The following is a 17,463-nucleotide window of genomic DNA, read 5'->3' on the forward strand; positions in this document are numbered from 1 at the left end:
TCTCCCAAGCCTTCTATTTCTGAATTATCATAAGTCTTCTAGAAAATACCAGTCTTGAAGTTCATGTCTTTCAGCTGGGTGTGGGGGGTTATTATTTTTCAGTAAACAGTTTATTTTAGCAAACCCATCTTTATACTGATATTAGACATGAGAATCACAAATTAATTCAAGTGTTGATCCTGAACTTTGTTTTCGATAAAATCAAATGGACTCGAGATGGAGCCCTGAAACGACTGATGCCTTTCCTTTCGAGTGAACAGTATACTTTTCAGTTCAGTCCTGCCTGAAGGCAAGAGACTGGGCTGGGCTGGCAACTCCCAACGTCCGTTCTGGAAATTCTAATTGGGTGGGAAGTCAGCAGTAGGGACACGTGGGCTCTGGCAGGAAATGCTTTCACGAGGCGGCACATTTGAAGCAGGACTGGATTGCTCTGGGCACTGTCTGCCTCTGTCTCGCTCCCAGGAGCTCACATCCAGTTCCTGAACTTCTCCACCGAGCCCAACCATGACTTCATAGAAATCCGGAACGGCCCCTACGAGACCAGCCGCATGATGGGCAGATTCAGTGGAAGTGAGCTTCCAAGTTCCCTGCTGTCCACGTCCCACGAGACCACCGTGTATTTCCACAGCGACCACTCCCAGAACCGGCCAGGATTCAAGCTGGAGTATCAAGGTAAGGACAAGGAGGACCCCGTTTGCTCCTCTGTCTATCCCCATCTCTTACCCACAACCACCCATCTTCCCAGCTTCCCGCATAGGCGAAGAGAACACAGCAAGGCTGAGGGTGGCGGCAGGCCTATCCACGGAGGCCTGTAGCATGTCTCTCTGGCCCAGCTGAGACTGTCTAACCCCACTCGACAAGTCTTCTCCGGGGTGGCAGGTCCAACAGCACCCTCGGAGGCTCAACCTCTGTCCACGCCAGTTTGCCAACAGCTTTCCCTGAGCAAGCATCCCATCTTAGGTATCTCTGAGTGTCCCGCCAGCTACTTCCCTTGGCCTTGATAGGCTTACTTACTCCCTCTGGGTCCTCCCCGGTATGTCAGACCCAACTGCACTCTGCAAAGCTATGACATAACGGAGGATTCCAGTAACAATCCCAGGAGAGCCCACTGAGCCTTCACAATGAGACAAGCCCATTTACTCCGACTGAGGGTTTTCCTGTGTGAGGGACGCCCAACCACACTCACTGTAGCGCCCCTTCCAGAGGTGAAACCCTGTGACAGATCCCACTTCTTCTGGCACTTTTTCCCTGGAACAAGCCTCATCCACTCCAACTCAGGCTCCCCCTGTGTGAGGGGCCACAACCTGTGACTGCAAATTTTGCCCAACCTGTGCAGCTATACACGGCGGCCCTGGATAGGTCCGACCTCTCTCAGATGCTTCCCTAGTGTGGCTGACTGAACCATTTGTTCTAACTTATTTTCCCAGATTCTTCCACTGGGTTTTTTTTTTTTTTGCACATTTTTAGATTTTTTCCCAATACTAATACATACTTATAAAAAAATTAAAATATTACAGGTTTTTTATGAGTGCATCATAGAAAGTCAAGGTTCTCCCAGAATCGCATTTCCAAACCCCACCTGATACAGAGATAGCAATTTTCAACAGTTTTATTTCCCCATTTTTTCCACATATAGAAATTATATACATGTAACTATATTATTATGTCTTCACCAAAACCGCATCGAATTATAAATACTCTTTTGCAATTTTCTTTTTTAAAGCTAATTTTTAATTACACAAGTTACAAACACACTCACCTTGTTAAAGAAAGGAAGAAATAAAGAAAGAAATTAAAACATTACCGATAAAGCCAAGCACGCCTTGTCTGCAGCCTCCAAACACAGTATTATTCCTCAGAAATAACCACTATTGTTTTGTTGTGATCATTCCAGATCTGTGTTCCATGTGTTGACATACACGTTCTATGTACCTGTGAAAATATGCAATGTTTCGTGGGTTTTCTACATAAATATAGAATATTCTGTATATATGATGTTCTGACATTTGGCTTTCTCATCCCTTGTCAGAGATGAACACTGGTGTGGATTTGGGCTTGTCATTTAGGGAAGGCCTTACAGGGTGTTCCATGAGGTGGGCACGTTGGGCCAGTGATACAGGTGCCGCTGCCTCAGAGAACTGTCTGTTCTGGAGGGAACTTCAGCGAGCGGCTTGGGCTTGTCGCCACAGGGCAAGCCTCAGGAGGAGGAGCCAGGCCTCTCACACCAGAAAAATAACAGGGAGAAGCTGTGCCTTGTACCCAAAGAGTGACACTTCATCTTCATCAGTAGTAAGGAAGCTGCCGCACCCAGTGAAGCTGTGTGTGGGCTTGTCACAGAGGCCAGCCTTCCTTAACTAAGCGTGCCTGTGCCTGTGAGGTGCACACAGCCTTGGTGGGCGGTGCGGGGCTGTCAAATGGGCCATGACGCATCAGACGGCTCCAGGCTGTCACAGAAGAGACTGAGGCCCAAATTCATGGTCAGTGTTCCTCTCTGGGACAGATGCATGGCTGTCTCAGGATTCCCCTGTATATTAGCTTGTTAGGGCTGCTGTAACAAAGTACCACAGACTGGGTTGGCTTAAACAACAGAAATTGATTCTCTCACAGCTCTGGAGGCTGGAAGTCCTGAGGGCTGTGAGGAGGAATACACTCCATGCCTCTCTCCTAGCTTCCAGTGGTTTGCTGGCAATCTTTGGCATGCTTTGACTTGTCAAAGCATCACCCCCATCTCTGGCTTCATCTTCACATGGTTTCCCCCCCTCTTTGTCTGTCTGTCTCCAAAGTTCCCTTTTTCATCAGGACACAAGCCATATTGGATTAGAACCCATCCTAGTGACCTCATGGTAATTTAGGTAAAGATAGATAAAGGCCTTATCTCTAAAGATCACATTCTGATGTACTGGGGGTTAGGACTCCAACATAGGAATCTGAGGAGGACACGGTTCAACCCATGGCACCGTCCGATAGCCCCAGTGCTCTCCGTGAGGCTTCTCCTCTTGAATAAATGCAAGTACTGATGATGCCACTGTTGTGACAGGGACAGCTGCTCCGGGGCCTACCCACACACATTGTGCCTTCACCCCAGTGATGGGCATAGCCCCGCCCACTGAGTCAGTGTGATGGAACCAGACACTCTCACCACGTTCCCCGTTTGAGAAGCCCACTTGTCCTTATGAAAGCTGCTCCTCTGAGTCCCTCAGACTCCATCAGCTCCCTCTCATACAAGAGACCTACCTACTTACCTGGAGCCCTGGTCTCGGGCTTAGCCCCTCCCCAGCCTCCACCTTTGTGACGTACTCCTGCTGAGGCTCCCCGCACAAGGCCCTGCACGGAGGCTTCCGGGGCGACAGGCCAACAGTCTGGGTTAGTGTTCCTCTGTGATGTGCCCGTTATGCCCACTGTCGTCACATGTTCAGAGGCCCAGTCCCCTGAGGATTTTCCCTGTGTGTGGTGCAGGGGGAGGGAGCCGGAAACAAGGGGATTCTATGTATGTCTTCAGAGGCCCAACACCTCCACCAGGAATTGGCCCGGCTGTGTGAGAGGCCCAGCAATGTCCACTGGGGTTCCACACTGTGGTGGGCCTACCACCTCCCACTCATATTTGCCCGACATGATTTTCCTGAATGTTCCCCCCGAGGCTTCCCATGGGTCACAGGCCCTGCTACTCCCTTGGCGCCTGCCCATGGGCCACAGTCCTGATGACACCTGTGAAACCACTCTTTTTTTTTTTTTTAGATTTTTTTTTTTTATTGGGGAATTGGGGGAAGGGGAACAGACAAGTTGCTGTCCTTTTGTTCTTCAGTCTAGTTGTGGAGGACGTTGCTTCACTGGCCCAAGTTGGCACCATCATTGTGCTCTTCCCAGGCGAGGCAGATCACAGTCGCCGGCTTCTGGACGGCAGCTCATGGCGGCTGCTGGCCGCTCACGCTGGCTGCCGGCTACACACGGTAGCCCATGGCAACCCGCTACAGCAGGGGCTGCAGCCTACGCCATCGCCGACAACTCATGACAACCCAGCTCCAGGTCGAGCTGTTGTTCAGCATCTTAGCTGTAGAGGGCAGTGTCACTGGCCCTCATATGTGGGATCCGAACCGGGGCCTTCTGGCGTCCCAAGCCAGCTCTTAACCAACGCGTAACTCGGCCGGCCCCCTGTGAAATCACTCTTGATGTCAGGGCAGCTGCTCCCTCTCAGACTTGACCTCGACTTCCATTAAGGCTCCTCATTTGATGGCCCCAAACTCTTGGACTGGGTTGTCTCTGTGCCCAAGGCCCAGATACTCCCACTGAGGCCTTACAATTTGTCACAGACCCAAATAATCCTTCCTGCCCGATAGGCCCACACTCTCTACTGACACCTTCCTTAGCCCTATGGAGTTGTACCTTGTAAAGAAGCTCTAACCACTCACCCTAGATTTTTCCTTTATGAAAAGACCAGCTTCTTGAAAGAGCCAGCTGTTACCACCGGGGCTATTGCTAACAAGCAGGCCCAGCTTTCTGTGGTCCCTCAACTTTCTTGGGAAGAAATCCAACTCCTTACTTTTCCTCAAAATTTGTTCTATTAGATACTCTGAGTTTCCTAGGCTGGAGTTTTCCTTTCTCTTCGTCAGGTAAATATTCCCCCCAAATTTTTAATAATAGCATAAGCTACTCCTACCCAGGTCTCCCTGTCTGACAGGCTTAACTTTTTCCATTAAAACATCTTTAGGAGGTTGTATTCATAAAGAACTTAGCCAAAGGACAACCCATAGAATTATTCCAAAATGTTAGGTGTCATGATTATTAATGTTTTTAGCTATGGCACTTTATTTGAAATTGTATCTGTTTCCACTGGAGTGTCTCCCTGTGGGACAAGCCTAGCTACTCTCCTTTAGGGAGTCTGCTTCTTGGGGTTCGTTTCTGCCCAGTCTCTTTGAAGCTTCTCCTGGCGGAAACAGGCTCTGAGATTTTCCTCAGTATGAAAGCAATCTAGGTACTGTCACTTAAGTGTCTCTCTTTTTGTGAAGTCCACCTTCTTCCAGGTGAGACAGTTACAATAGGAGAGACCCAAGCACTCCCCTTAAGGCTGCTCCTGGTTCTAACATGGGCGCCCTCTCCTTAGGCTCCTCACCATCGCTGAGTCCACACAATCCCACCAACACGTCTCTTTAAAGGTTCCACCCATCCATTTGGTCACCTACCTGGGCAACAGGCTCCCTGCTTCTATAATACTGTGACTTCCATTTGCCAGGTTGCCCCAAGCCCCTGCTGCTGACAGGGCCACATCTTTGCTTTGGCTGACCATCCCACCCACTCCCACTCTAGCTGCTCAATTTATTGACACACCCAATTACTTTGATGATTTTTCAGTGAAACCTGCCCAGTTCTTCCCACTAAGACTTCTTTGTACACATTGAATGGAAATGCATAACACAGCCACCATCACAGAGGGCATGCTTAGGAAATGTCAGCTTTACGAGCATTGTTATTTATATTGTTATGACATGTGACAAATACATCCACTTCCATGGAGCATTCGTTTGGTTTCCACTCCTTCCACTGAGAATTTCCACCGTAAGAACGTTCCTTCTACTCCCACTGCTGATTTCCTATGTAGGATGGGCCCGATTGCAGCCACAAAAACTATTATTTGTCCTGTGGATCCAGTTAACCAAAGGCTGTGTTCTGTGGCACATGCTCAGTACATCTCTCAGAGACCTCTCCCTGTGGGGCAGGCCTCAGTGTTTCCATCAAGGTGTCAGGTTTTGAGTCAGGCCCACCCATTCTCATGAAAGCAGATTTCTTTCTCTTTGGAAGGACTTCCTTGTATGGGAGTCATGCATTCCTTTTAACCCAGTTATTCCCACTGATAATTTCTCTCCTTGCCATAGGTTTGGCATGTTCCCACCAGGTTACTTCCTTCCTGATAGGTTTCTTAGAGTTGGAAACCTTCCTGATAGGTTTCTCACTCAAGTCCTCACTGCTTCCTGTGTTTGTGACCTTGATTACTGTCATCATGGTTAAATGAGATAAGCACATGGAAGTGCCAGGTCAACACCTGGCCCCAAAAATAATGGTTCAGTCTAGCATTGTCTTCCTTGAGCCTCCTTTGCCCATGGAAACAATAATAAATACATAACATTTACTGAGCTCTTACTATATGCCAGTACATTCCAAGTCTTGGTGCTTTATCACTATGGCGACTCTGCCGCTCCTCTTCTGGCTGGGGAGGAAATTCCCAGAGAAAATAAAGAGCCTTCTCTCCCGATCTTTTCCAGCCTATGAACTTCAAGAGTGCCCAGACCCAGAGCCCTTTGCCAGTGGCATTGTGAGAGGAGCTGGCTACAATGTCGGACAATCAGTGACCTTCGAGTGCCTTCCAGGATATCAACTGATGGGCCATCCTGTCCTCACATGTCAACATGGCACCAATCGGAACTGGGACCACCCCCTGCCCAGGTGTGAAGGTATGTCCCTCCCTCATCCCTTGGGATTTTTCTTGGGCAGACTGATCTAGAGTAGTCCTATATCTACCTACCTGCCCATGGGGTCATTCATGCTGGAAGGTCTTGGCAAGCCTTGTCCATCTGTTTTCATAGGGATGGGACCCAGCCTACCCAGGGAGAGGTCCCGGGGACAGAACTCTGGGCCAGTGCTTGGGAGGCCTGGAGGAGATATGGGCCACAGCCAAGGGAAAACATACTCAGTCCTTGGGAGTATCCAACTTGATGGGCTAAATGTCTCCAATCAGAAGGGAAGACTATATACATGAGAGTGTAGGAGCCAGTGGTGTGCTGAGGGGTAGAAAGGTAGAGATCATGGCACCTTCCCAAAGGGAGAAGAGAATAAAGCCTGTTTCTAGGAAACTTCTTGTCCCCCTCTTCATCACACTCCCCTCCTCATTCCCTTTCTCCTACATGTGCCCAGAGAGATCTGAGTTGATAATATCAGAGCTAGAGGTGGCACTTTCCTAGGTCTTCATCAGCCAGAACTAGAATGGAAGAAGACCTAGAGGTTGTGCTGCCTCTATCCCCATCTGCTTGCTTCAGCTCCATTTTCCTTCATTTTTCTCTCTTGAGGCTTAGCATTTTCCTGGAGGAAAAGCTGGGATTTGTCTGAAAAGAGGAAAGCTTGGCAGAAGGACAGCATAGTCCAGGAGAAAGTACCCCAGCTCCTGGGCTCCATTCCTGAACCACTTCCCCTCTCTGAGCTTGTTTCTTCCTTGGTACAATGGGGCTTCTCGTCTCTACTTTTAAGAGCTAGGAGGGTTTCAAGATAGCTCATGTGAGTACCCAGCACAGTAACTCGTTCATAGACAGTGAGCTTGAAGTATTAACTCTCCATAGAAAACCAGACCTTCTTTGCAGAACTGAAATATACTAGTATTAGAGTATAAGATTGCAATTTCCAAACTATTAAACCCCTAGTCTGTTTTTCAGATTTTCAGAACTATCCCTTATGCATAACCAGTCCATCATGAATTATTGGTCAATCGCGTGCTGTATGACAAGCTTCACTGTGAACTTTCTTCCTTTTATTCCTTTTTACACCTTGTCTTTTTATGACATCACAAGAGAGAGAAAAGAGCAGTGCTCAGTCAGACATCTTGAGTCAGAAAGTTCTTCTGAGAAAGTTCTTCCCTTAGCTTCTTTTTGTTGCCTTATTCTCTTCTTTTCCAATTACCTTTCTGTTCGCCAACTCTTTGGTCATCTTTTTCTTCACTTATCCTGAGGCATGTAAATCTCAACATATTCAAAATTGAACTCACTGTCTTTCTGCCATTAAACCAGAATCCTCATCTACTGAAGGCACCTCTAGTCACCTGGTTACTCAGCCCTTAACTGAGGCATCTTCCCTCTCACTTACCTACCATATTCACCAAGTCTTCCTAATGCGACATCCTAATTACCTTTCAGATGCATCCATTCTCTCTGTCCACTGCCTCTCCCTTACTCCAGGCCACCACTTAGATGAGGCTCTCCCAACCTTCAGTTTTGCACTCCGCGACCCATTTTTCACAATGTAGCTGGAGGGAGTCTTCAAAACCATCAGTATACTCCTGACACTTTCCCACTCAAAAGTTAGCAAGGCATCCCCACCTCCCTTGGGGTAAATTCCAACCCCCTTAATGTGGCACACCAGGTCCTTCAGGGCCTGCTTCCCACCTCCCTCCTGGTATTCTCACAGACTTTGCACTCCAGCTAAGCTGAAATACTTTCAGTTTTCCCAGGTCCCACGTTCTCTTTCCTCCAGGTCCTAGCACATGCTGTTCCTTCCTCAAGCGCATTGCCCCCCTTTCCTGCCTTGCCTGCTTAGCCCTTGTCATCCTTTGGGTCTGAGTCTAAATGTGGATTCCTCCAGGGATCCTTCCCCACCCTCACAAAACCAGATGAGGGGCTCCCTAAATGTTCCTGTGGTATTCCACGCTGATGGCCTGCAGCACCCCCTGTGCTATAGATGCCAGTATACGTGACTATATCCCAGTGGACTGTGAATGCCATGCAACAGAACCATGTGCTTTGGTGTGCTTACTCCCTTTTGTCTCGTCAGCAAAAGTACTGCAGCCTTGACTCTAACATCTGCACCACCACCCCCATTCCTAGGAAAAGAGAAGGGAGAGCTTTAGTGTAGCCTTCCTTCTGGGCAGGTCTCGTCCATGAGAAAGAGAAAGAGCGAGGCCGGAGGCTGAGGCAGGCCCATAGAGGCACCTGCACTGAATTGGATGGGGAGTGGTGTGTTTGGCCTGATGGAGAAAGCCAGGCCCAGCCATCCTCAGCCCCATCGCCTCTCCCCCCACCCCACCTGATCACCTTGAATAGAATGATTTGTGCTCAGAACTGGGACTTCATTAGGAAGTCATCTGAATCTCCGATGGGAGGCGGTCTCCAGCGCTCATGTGTTCGTGTTTCCTCCCTGCAGTCCCCTGCGGTGGGAACATCACCTCTTCCAATGGCACTGTGTACTCCCCTGGATTCCCCAGTCCATACTCCAGTCCCCAAGACTGTGTCTGGCTGATCACCGTGCCCATTGGCCATGGCATCCGCCTCAACCTCAGCCTGCTGCAGACAGAGCCCTCTGGAGACTTCATCACCGTCTGGTAGGGCCAGCTGCCATGTCAACAGCCAATAAGAAAGGGACGTTAGCTGGGCTCTAAGCTGGATTACCCGTCTATTTTTTCAGAACACCAAGAGCTGAATAGATTTACATGACTGTCAGCCTCCTGGGTTTCAAATAGAGACAGTGAAATGCGGGCTCAGCTTCAGTTAGCCCTCATGACTCCTTGAGGGGAGAGTAGGGGAGGGCAGTGGTTCCCAACCTGGAGTCCTGCTAGCGGTCCATGGAAGTACCAGTGGGTTTGTGAGAGGGAGTGGTCATAGGTATGCAGACTTTTCGCAGTATTTCCAGAGTCTAAACCAAAATTCTGCATTTCCTAAGATAAGCTACTCAGATTAATGAAAGAGCTTTGGGGTGGAATTATGTGAAGTCCCACTGGTCATCTCATGCTGAGCCAGCACTGTCCAACAGAACTTTCTGCAGTGATGGAAATATTCTATATCTGTGCTGTCCAATATGGTAGCTGCTAGCTACGAGTGGCCATTGAGTACTTGAATGTGACTAGAGTGACTGAGGAGTTGATATTTAAATTTTATTGAATTTTAATTACTTTAAATGTAAATAGCCACATGTGGCCTAATGGTTACAAATTAGACAGCTCAGCCTTGAGTTATATAGTTAGAATATCTTGAGTTCATTTTAAAATAGGAATAAAATTATTAGTTGATAAGTACAGTTCCTTGACAGTTTTTTTTCCAAACCACTTGATCTTTGGACAAAGATATAATTTTAAAATTCCTTTGTTTGGAGGTTACTGCCATCCTGGGAATCAATAGGGGATACTGGAAATCTCTTCCCCAAATTCCCAGGAATGGATAACTGTAACCAGACTTCCCTGGATTAATTTCCAGACAATAGTTAAGAATAGTTGGAAGGGACTAGATAATTCTCCAGGAAAGAAGTCCTTTGCCCAGAAAGGTAACATGGTTGTCTCTTTGCCTGGCATAGATAGTAGCATGAGTCTCCCACACCTCTTCCGTGGCCCTGTCCCAGTGCTGCCTCGGATAGAGAAGAACCTATGGTAAGACCCACAGCCCTGCTCCATGGCTCATGCTTCTTGGGTGGCAGTGTCGCCCAAGAGACCATTAAGGAGACTGGGCTGGTAAAGAATCAGGTGAATAAGAAACAAATGTGGGCTTCACCAACTCTGTCAACTGTTGGGAGAGATTAAACAGAGGCGTTTAGGCATTGGGGAAAGTCAGTATTGGGTGCTATAAAAGTTACAGCTACCTACTCCAGGTCCCTCTTAAGGTCACTAATGGCACCAGGTAGAGCAGGCAGCCAGAGTGACTTGTGACATGCCAGGACCTTCTTTCCTATTGCAGGGATGGGCCACAGCAGACAGCTCCACAGCTTGGAGTTTTCACCAGGAACTTGGCCAAGAAAATATTGCATAGCTCAACCAACCAGGTCCTGCTCAAGTTCCACCGTGATGCGGCCACAGGTGGGATCTTCGCCATAGCCTTCTCTGGTCAGTATGGAAGCCTGGCCTGAAGGGAAGGGCCAGGCTCTCAAGTCAAGGCTGTGCTTGACCCCTGGCTGCACCATTGCCAGTCATGTGGCTTTAAATGAGTTACACAGCTTCTCAGCCTCAGTGTCCTCAGAGTTACGAGAATTAAATGTGTTAGCTTATGTGAAATCTCCCAGCACAGGGCTCCATAAATGTAAGTTTTTCTCCTCCTCGACACCACTAGCACATGATATTGCTCCTTGGTGTCAAGTCCAAGCTTAGAGGCAGCAAAGTGAGGCTTTTCATCCCATTCATTCACATCAACTCACTGGCTGGTTATCCATCTACCTGTGCCCCAGTTTGTCCCTTAGAACCTTCTAGAGGGTCGTTCCACCCAAAGGAATGCAGGGGGCCTCTGTTGACATCAAAGGAAATACTATGCACAAATTAAGTCATGAAGAATTCAAGCAGGAGGAGCATGAATGATTCAGGGTAGGTTTGTCCTTATCGGCAAACAATTTTCTTCTAAGGGTGCAAAGTATGGACCTGGATATTTTCTCATTTTTGTTATAGTGGACGTAGCTTCAAAAAACTTATAGAAAGTTCTCAGTGAGCTTTCACCCATCTATGGCATAATCCTCCATGTTTACAATTTTCAGAGCATTACATATAGAACTGGAAATCAGGAAAGCTTGACTTTTCCTGCTCCATCTTAAGCCAGGTGTGTGACCTTGTGCAGCTCTCTCCCCAACGTGAGACTTCAGTTTCTTCACCTGTAGGATGAGGAGCTGGGAGCTTGTAACTTATCAGAATTCTGTGAGGTAATAAGGCAGATATTATTACCTTCACTTTACAAATGAAGAAATGAGGGCCAAGGAAGTCTGAGGATATGCCCAAAACCGCGCACTGGAATCCCAGTTCTGTTCCCAGGTCTTTCAGTTCTGTACTGTCTGCTCTAGTGGGAAGATATGGTGTTATTGCATCATACCTGCATTTATAGAAACTTGAACACATTCAGCTCTAAGAGGGAGTGGAAGAGGTAGTGACAGAGAGGCAGAAAGAGACATAGAGAAATAGTCACGTGAAGAGTATATGCCACCATGGCCATAGCACAGCGCTAACTGCCATTCCCAGGGAGCGATGGCCCAAGGTGCGTGTGAAATGGTTTCTAGATACCATGTTCTGTGAACATGAACTAGGGCTCCTTAAAGAAATGGTTGATTCCAAAACTGAGACAGAGAAAGTATAAGGTAAGCCTGACACATTTTAAGACAGAAAGCAAGGAAGCACTCAAGGAATGATGGAGACATGCCAGAAGGACATAGAGCTGACTTGAAAGGACTCCCACTGACCATAATGGAGATAATTTGAGCATCAAAATAATTAATATTGGTAATAAGTGGTAAGCTGTTGAATAAACCAGGGCACCATGTATATCCTTACAGGTAGTAACTAATTAATTACTTAATTAAATAAAGGTTTATGAAGAAAAGGATATTTACATAGCCTCAAACTACCTCTAAACACAATGACTACACAGGAATAAAAGAATAGTTTTACAGTGGAGAAGCCTGGAGGACACCACTTTAACCAAGTGACTCCGGTGAGCATCGTCAGTAGTGAGACAAACTGAAATCATACCCCAGCTAGTAGGATGCAATGAGAAGAGCCCAGCATCACATCTGTGATAGTCCTGTCAAAGATGCACAGCCTGAACATAATCCTGAGGAATCAGACAAACCTAAATTGAGGGGTAATAGAATATAGTATTGCATACTGTAAATCAACTGGCATATAATTTTCAAAAGTGTAAAAGTCATGAAGGTCAAGGAAAGACTTTGGAACTGTTCCAGACTAAAGGAGACTAAAGACGTGTGACAATGAAATGCAGCTTATGAGTCTGAACTGGATCCTTTTTCTATTAAGGACTTTATTGGGACAAGTGATAAAATGTGAATGGAATGTGAGGATACGATGGTAGCAGCACATCAGTGTTAATTTCCTGCTTTTGACACTTGTGTTGTAGTTATGTGAGAGAATGTGCTTGTTTATAGCAGACACACACTAAAGTATTCTGTGGTTATGGGGCATCCTGCTGGCAACTTACTTTCAACTGGTTCATGAAAAAAGTTTGTTGTACTATACTTCCATCTTTTCCCATGGCTTTGTGATTGCTCAAAATAATTTTAAAAGGATTGAAAGAAATGCAGTACCCCAATTTAAATTGGCATAAGAATCAGCAAAGAGCAGAACCAACACCATCGAAAAGCAATTCAGAGATGTAAGGGACAAGCCTGGAAAGCACAACACAAAGATGGAAAAGAGCAGACTTGAAAATGATGGGAGAAAAGACGGTTGATAAAGAGATCCAGTGAACAAAGAACAAACGTACTGAGAAAAACCATTTATGGAAGAAAGACCCAGAAGGTTCAAATAGAAATTTCTTATGAGACGAAGAAAAATCTGTGCATAAACAAAAGATATACTGTGGGGGGGAAAAAACCTATACATACAGAATAAAAGAACTTACTGTATACCAGGAGACATTTTTTTTTAAGCCTGACCAGTTTTTCAAATTATAAGGATGAAGGGTAGAGGAAATCTACTAGAATCCAGGCTGAGAAAGTTAACTATAAGGTGCCAAAATCAAAAATTCTCAGACTAATTAATTTTGGCATTTGATTAGAAAATGAAGGAAGCATTTTTATAGATGTTTAAGGAAAAAATAGTTGGGAACTTCACATGTGAAAGCAAGAGACAGACATTTGCTGATATCCAAGAGCTTAAAATTAATGTCACCCATACTCTCAATTTGAATTGTTACTCGAGGATGTAACTGCCTGAGCAATGAGTGAATAACTCAATATAAAGAGAATACATAAAAGACAAGATAAAAATGGGAAGCATTGACTAGGTAATCACAGATTTAAGCCTAATAATAATTGAAAATATAGATTCAAAACAGAATGCAAATACAATAATTCTTAAAAGATTAAAATAATAATTTTATATTAACAAATGCCCAAGTAGTTAGAAGGATACGAGAAAGGGCATGTTCTTGTCTTTCATAGGGGAAGAATCAATAGATAGTCGATTATTGACTTTGATAGTCAGAAAAATAAGAGTTCAAATATCTAAGTTTTCATCAAACTGGCTATCACCTTTCATCCACACATCCCCACCCCCCAGTAATTTCCTGATACCACACCCCACCCAACTTTCAGACACACCGAAGCTGCTTCCAGTGGCTTTTCTCTACAAACAACCTGTCTTAGCTCATGCTGTGGACTTTCCTAAAATCTCTCAAAGGTTCACAAAATCCAAATGAGTAGCATCTGGCTTTGGCATGTCCCGTACCTCTGGCTGAGCAGACCTAAGCCTAGCACTAGCGACAGCTGGCCTCAGTTTGCGGGTTGGCCTCTCAAGGCACCTCCAAGCCCAGTGCAGGTGGCGCCCATCTGCAGATTGCTTTATGGCTGATACCAGGTGGCCCTGGGCAGGGCAAAGGCTGAGGCTAAACTTGGCCTGCATGGGGACCCTTTGCAGGAAGCCACAGGGCTGGCACTCCCAGTGGCCAGCTTCAGACCAAGCCAGAGCATTACATGGCTGCTTCCAAGAAATGGCACACCCAAAGGGCAGACTGGTCAGCCACCAGAGCCCCGCTAAAGTGACCCCTGCTCTGTAGGGTCAGCCCCTGCACCACATCTCCTCCACTGTAGTCATGGCCAGTCCTCACAACCAATCAGCCTGAGGGTCAACCCCTCCCACTGACCTGCAGACAGCAACCAATGCTCAACTACAAGAGGAGGACACACATAACCCACACAAGGGACACAGGTGGAGCACCCAACTCAGGTGACCAGGGAGACTGTGCCACTGGGTCCCACAGGACACCTACTACATAAGGCCACTCTACTAAGACTGGGAGGCATAGCAGCCATACCTAATACATAGAAACAAACACAGGGAGGCAGCCAAAATGGAGAGACAAAGAAACATGTCCCAAATAAAAGAACAGAACAATGCTCCAGAAAAAGAACTAAGCAAAATGGAGATAAGCAATCTACCAGAAGCAGAGTTCAAAACACTGTTTATAAGGATGCTCAATGATCTCAGTGAGAACTTCAACAAAAGAGATAGGAAACATAAAAATAGAGATAGAAAGCATTTTAAAAAGTCAGAAATGAGGAATACAATATCTGAAGTAAATAATACATTAGAGGGAATAAACAAAGAAGATCAAAAATATGAATAATAAAATGGCAATAGTTAAATAACTATCACTTTCAATGTAAATGGAATAAATGCTCCAATCAAAAGTCAGAGTGGCTGGATGGATAAGAAAACAAAACCCTTACATATGCTGCCTACAAGAGACTCACTTCAGATCGAAAGGCACACACAGATTGAAAGTAAAGGGATGGGGAAAACATATTTCATGAAAATGCAAACAAAGAATAGCTGAGGTAGCAATACTTATACCAGACAAAATAGACTTTAAAACAAAGGTTGTAACAAGAGACAGTGAAGGAGCCAATAATCCCACTTCTGGGCATTTATCCAAAGAAACCCAAAATGCTACTTCAAGGGGACGTGTACATCCATATGTTCATTGCAGAATTGTTTACAATGGTCAAGATGTGGAGACAGCCTGGGTGTCCATCAATGGATGAATGGATAAAGAGTAGGTGGTACATATATACAATGCAATATTCCTCAGCCATGGAAGGGAATGGGTTCTTGCTATCTGCAGTGGCAGGGATGGACCTAGAGGGTATTGTGCTGAGTGGAGTATGTCAGACAGAGAAAGACAGATGCAATGTGATTTTGCTTATATGTGGAATCTAAACAGCAAAATAAACAAATAGAACAGAAACAAATTTGTAGATACAGAGAACATTTTGATAGCTGCCAGGTGGGGGGCAGGGGGCTTGGGGGTCAGTGAGAAAGTGGAAGGGATTAAGAAGTACAAATTGGTAGTTACAAAATAGTCACAGGGATGTAAAGTAAATCATATGAAATATAATCAATGATGTGGTAATAACTATGCATAGTGCCAGGTGGGTACTAGACTAGTCAGGGGGATCACTTCTTAAATTATATAAATGCCTAACCACTATTCTGTACACCTGAAATTAATATAAAATAATATTGAATGTCAAAATAAATAAGTAAAGTGAAAAAATCATTCACATAGAATATAATTCATTGATTAAGGGAAATGTTTATATTGTAAAGTAAACAAAAGCAATTGATTTTGGGTGCTCTGATAATGGTATAACTAAAGGATGCAGTAATTATAGACTCCTAACCAAGACTGAAGCCATCCCTTCTTGCAAGATTCTTGAGAGAGATACAAGGAACAACGGCCAAAAAATAGGCATTTTAATATTACCTGGGCTTGGACCGCAAACCCAAATGCAAAGCCCTGAGTCATCTGGTACATGGAACTGAACCATGTGAAATGAATCACTTTTTTTCCCTAAATTAATTTCGCTTTAAAAGCTTCAAATGAAAGGCCAATCTAACACAGCCATCAGCATGAGAAAACATCCAGAAAGAGTCAGGAAGAAAGAATACAACATGCAGTGGTCTGCACTGGTTATTGTTGAGCTGACTGCTGCCTGACGTAAAGCAATGAGCCCTCCCCACCAGTTAGCATGTTAACATCCTGGAGTCTGGCTAAGCGGTACCAGTGCCTCACCCCCAAGGGGAGTAAGGAGGATAGGGACAAAATGAAATGGAGGACTCTTAAACGTCCCCTGCCCTGGAGTCCTGCAGCAATTAAGTGGTAGATGCAGTGTGTGCTTGGGGGAAGGGAGGTTGTCTGTAAATGATCAAAGGTTATACACCAAAATGCTAACAGCGGTTATGCCCAGGTGATGAGATTTGGGGAGTTTTTGTTTTATGGCTTTTCAGTATTACATCAGCTTTCTGCACTGAGCAAAATTTATAATTTTTTTAAATGTAACTTGTGAAATGTAATGGGAAATCACCTGATTAAACTAGTAACCACAAAATACAAAATATCCAAGCTGTGTTTCGGTGGAGATTTCATTTTATTGATTTTTTTTTCTGGAAAAGTTAAATGTGTCTTAGAAGGTTTTAGAAGGTATGTTTTAAAGGTAAACATGAGGCTGAGAATGGAAGTTATCAACTTTTTTTAAAGTTCTATAAAGGAAAACATTGAAAATCGACTAAAGAAAAATGTAATACGTCTACAAACCAAGAGTGCCATAAATAAATACAAGCAAATGATAAATTGGGAAAATATATTTAACAGGCAAAAGCCAATCTTAAATAAACATAGAGTTGTTCAAATTTGTAAGAAAAATAGGAGCAAAAGGCATGAATAGAGTTTTTAAAAAGAAATGTAAATAGTCCATCAACATACGAAAAATGTTTAACCTAACTAGTTAACAAATGCCAGCTAAGAGAAACGAAATTCTATTCTTTTTGTTGTTTATCAAGTTGATGACTATTTCCCTCAATGGGCTCTAAATTTAGTGAGGTCAAGGTCTATGTCTGTTTCCTCTTCTTTCCTCAGCAGCTGACACAGTGCCTGACTTAGAGTAATTTTCAACAGATGATCATTAAATGAATAAGATGAAAGAAAACTGATAGCAATTCTGATGGGGATTGCATTATATCTGTATACTGCTTTGGGTAATATGGCTATTTTAACTATCTTAATTCTTCCAATCCATAAACACAGAATATCTTTCCATTTCTTTGTGTCTTCTTCAATTTCTTTTAAGAATGTCTTGTAGTTTTCAGTGTATAAGTCCTTCATACCCTTTGTTAAGTTTATTCCTAAGTATTTAATGCTTTTTGTTGCAATTGCAAAAGGAATTGTTTTTCTTTTTTCCCTGAAGTTTATTGTTAGTATATAGGAACACAATGGATTTTTTTTAAAGATTTTT

The 17,463-nt window shown here is 44.8% G+C and overlaps 1 protein-coding gene across 1 annotated transcript in view; it reads left to right on the top strand.

Annotated features, from left to right (window-relative positions):
• The window catches only part of CSMD2 (CUB and Sushi multiple domains 2), a 634,343-nt gene that overhangs the window by 530,478 nt on the left and 86,402 nt on the right, over window positions 1-17,463 (top strand). Inside the window, exons 40-43 of the mRNA XM_019657596.1 lie at window positions 463-672; window positions 6,255-6,443; window positions 8,896-9,073; window positions 10,416-10,561. Coding sequence (XP_019513141.1) covers window positions 463-672; window positions 6,255-6,443; window positions 8,896-9,073; window positions 10,416-10,561 — 723 coding nt within the window. The remainder of the gene's footprint in view (window positions 1-462; window positions 673-6,254; window positions 6,444-8,895; window positions 9,074-10,415; window positions 10,562-17,463) is intronic.

This window comes from Hipposideros armiger, unplaced genomic scaffold (assembly GCF_001890085.2).
Source record: "Hipposideros armiger isolate ML-2016 unplaced genomic scaffold, ASM189008v1 scaffold_10, whole genome shotgun sequence".
Lineage (NCBI taxonomy): Eukaryota > Metazoa > Chordata > Mammalia > Chiroptera > Hipposideridae > Hipposideros > Hipposideros armiger.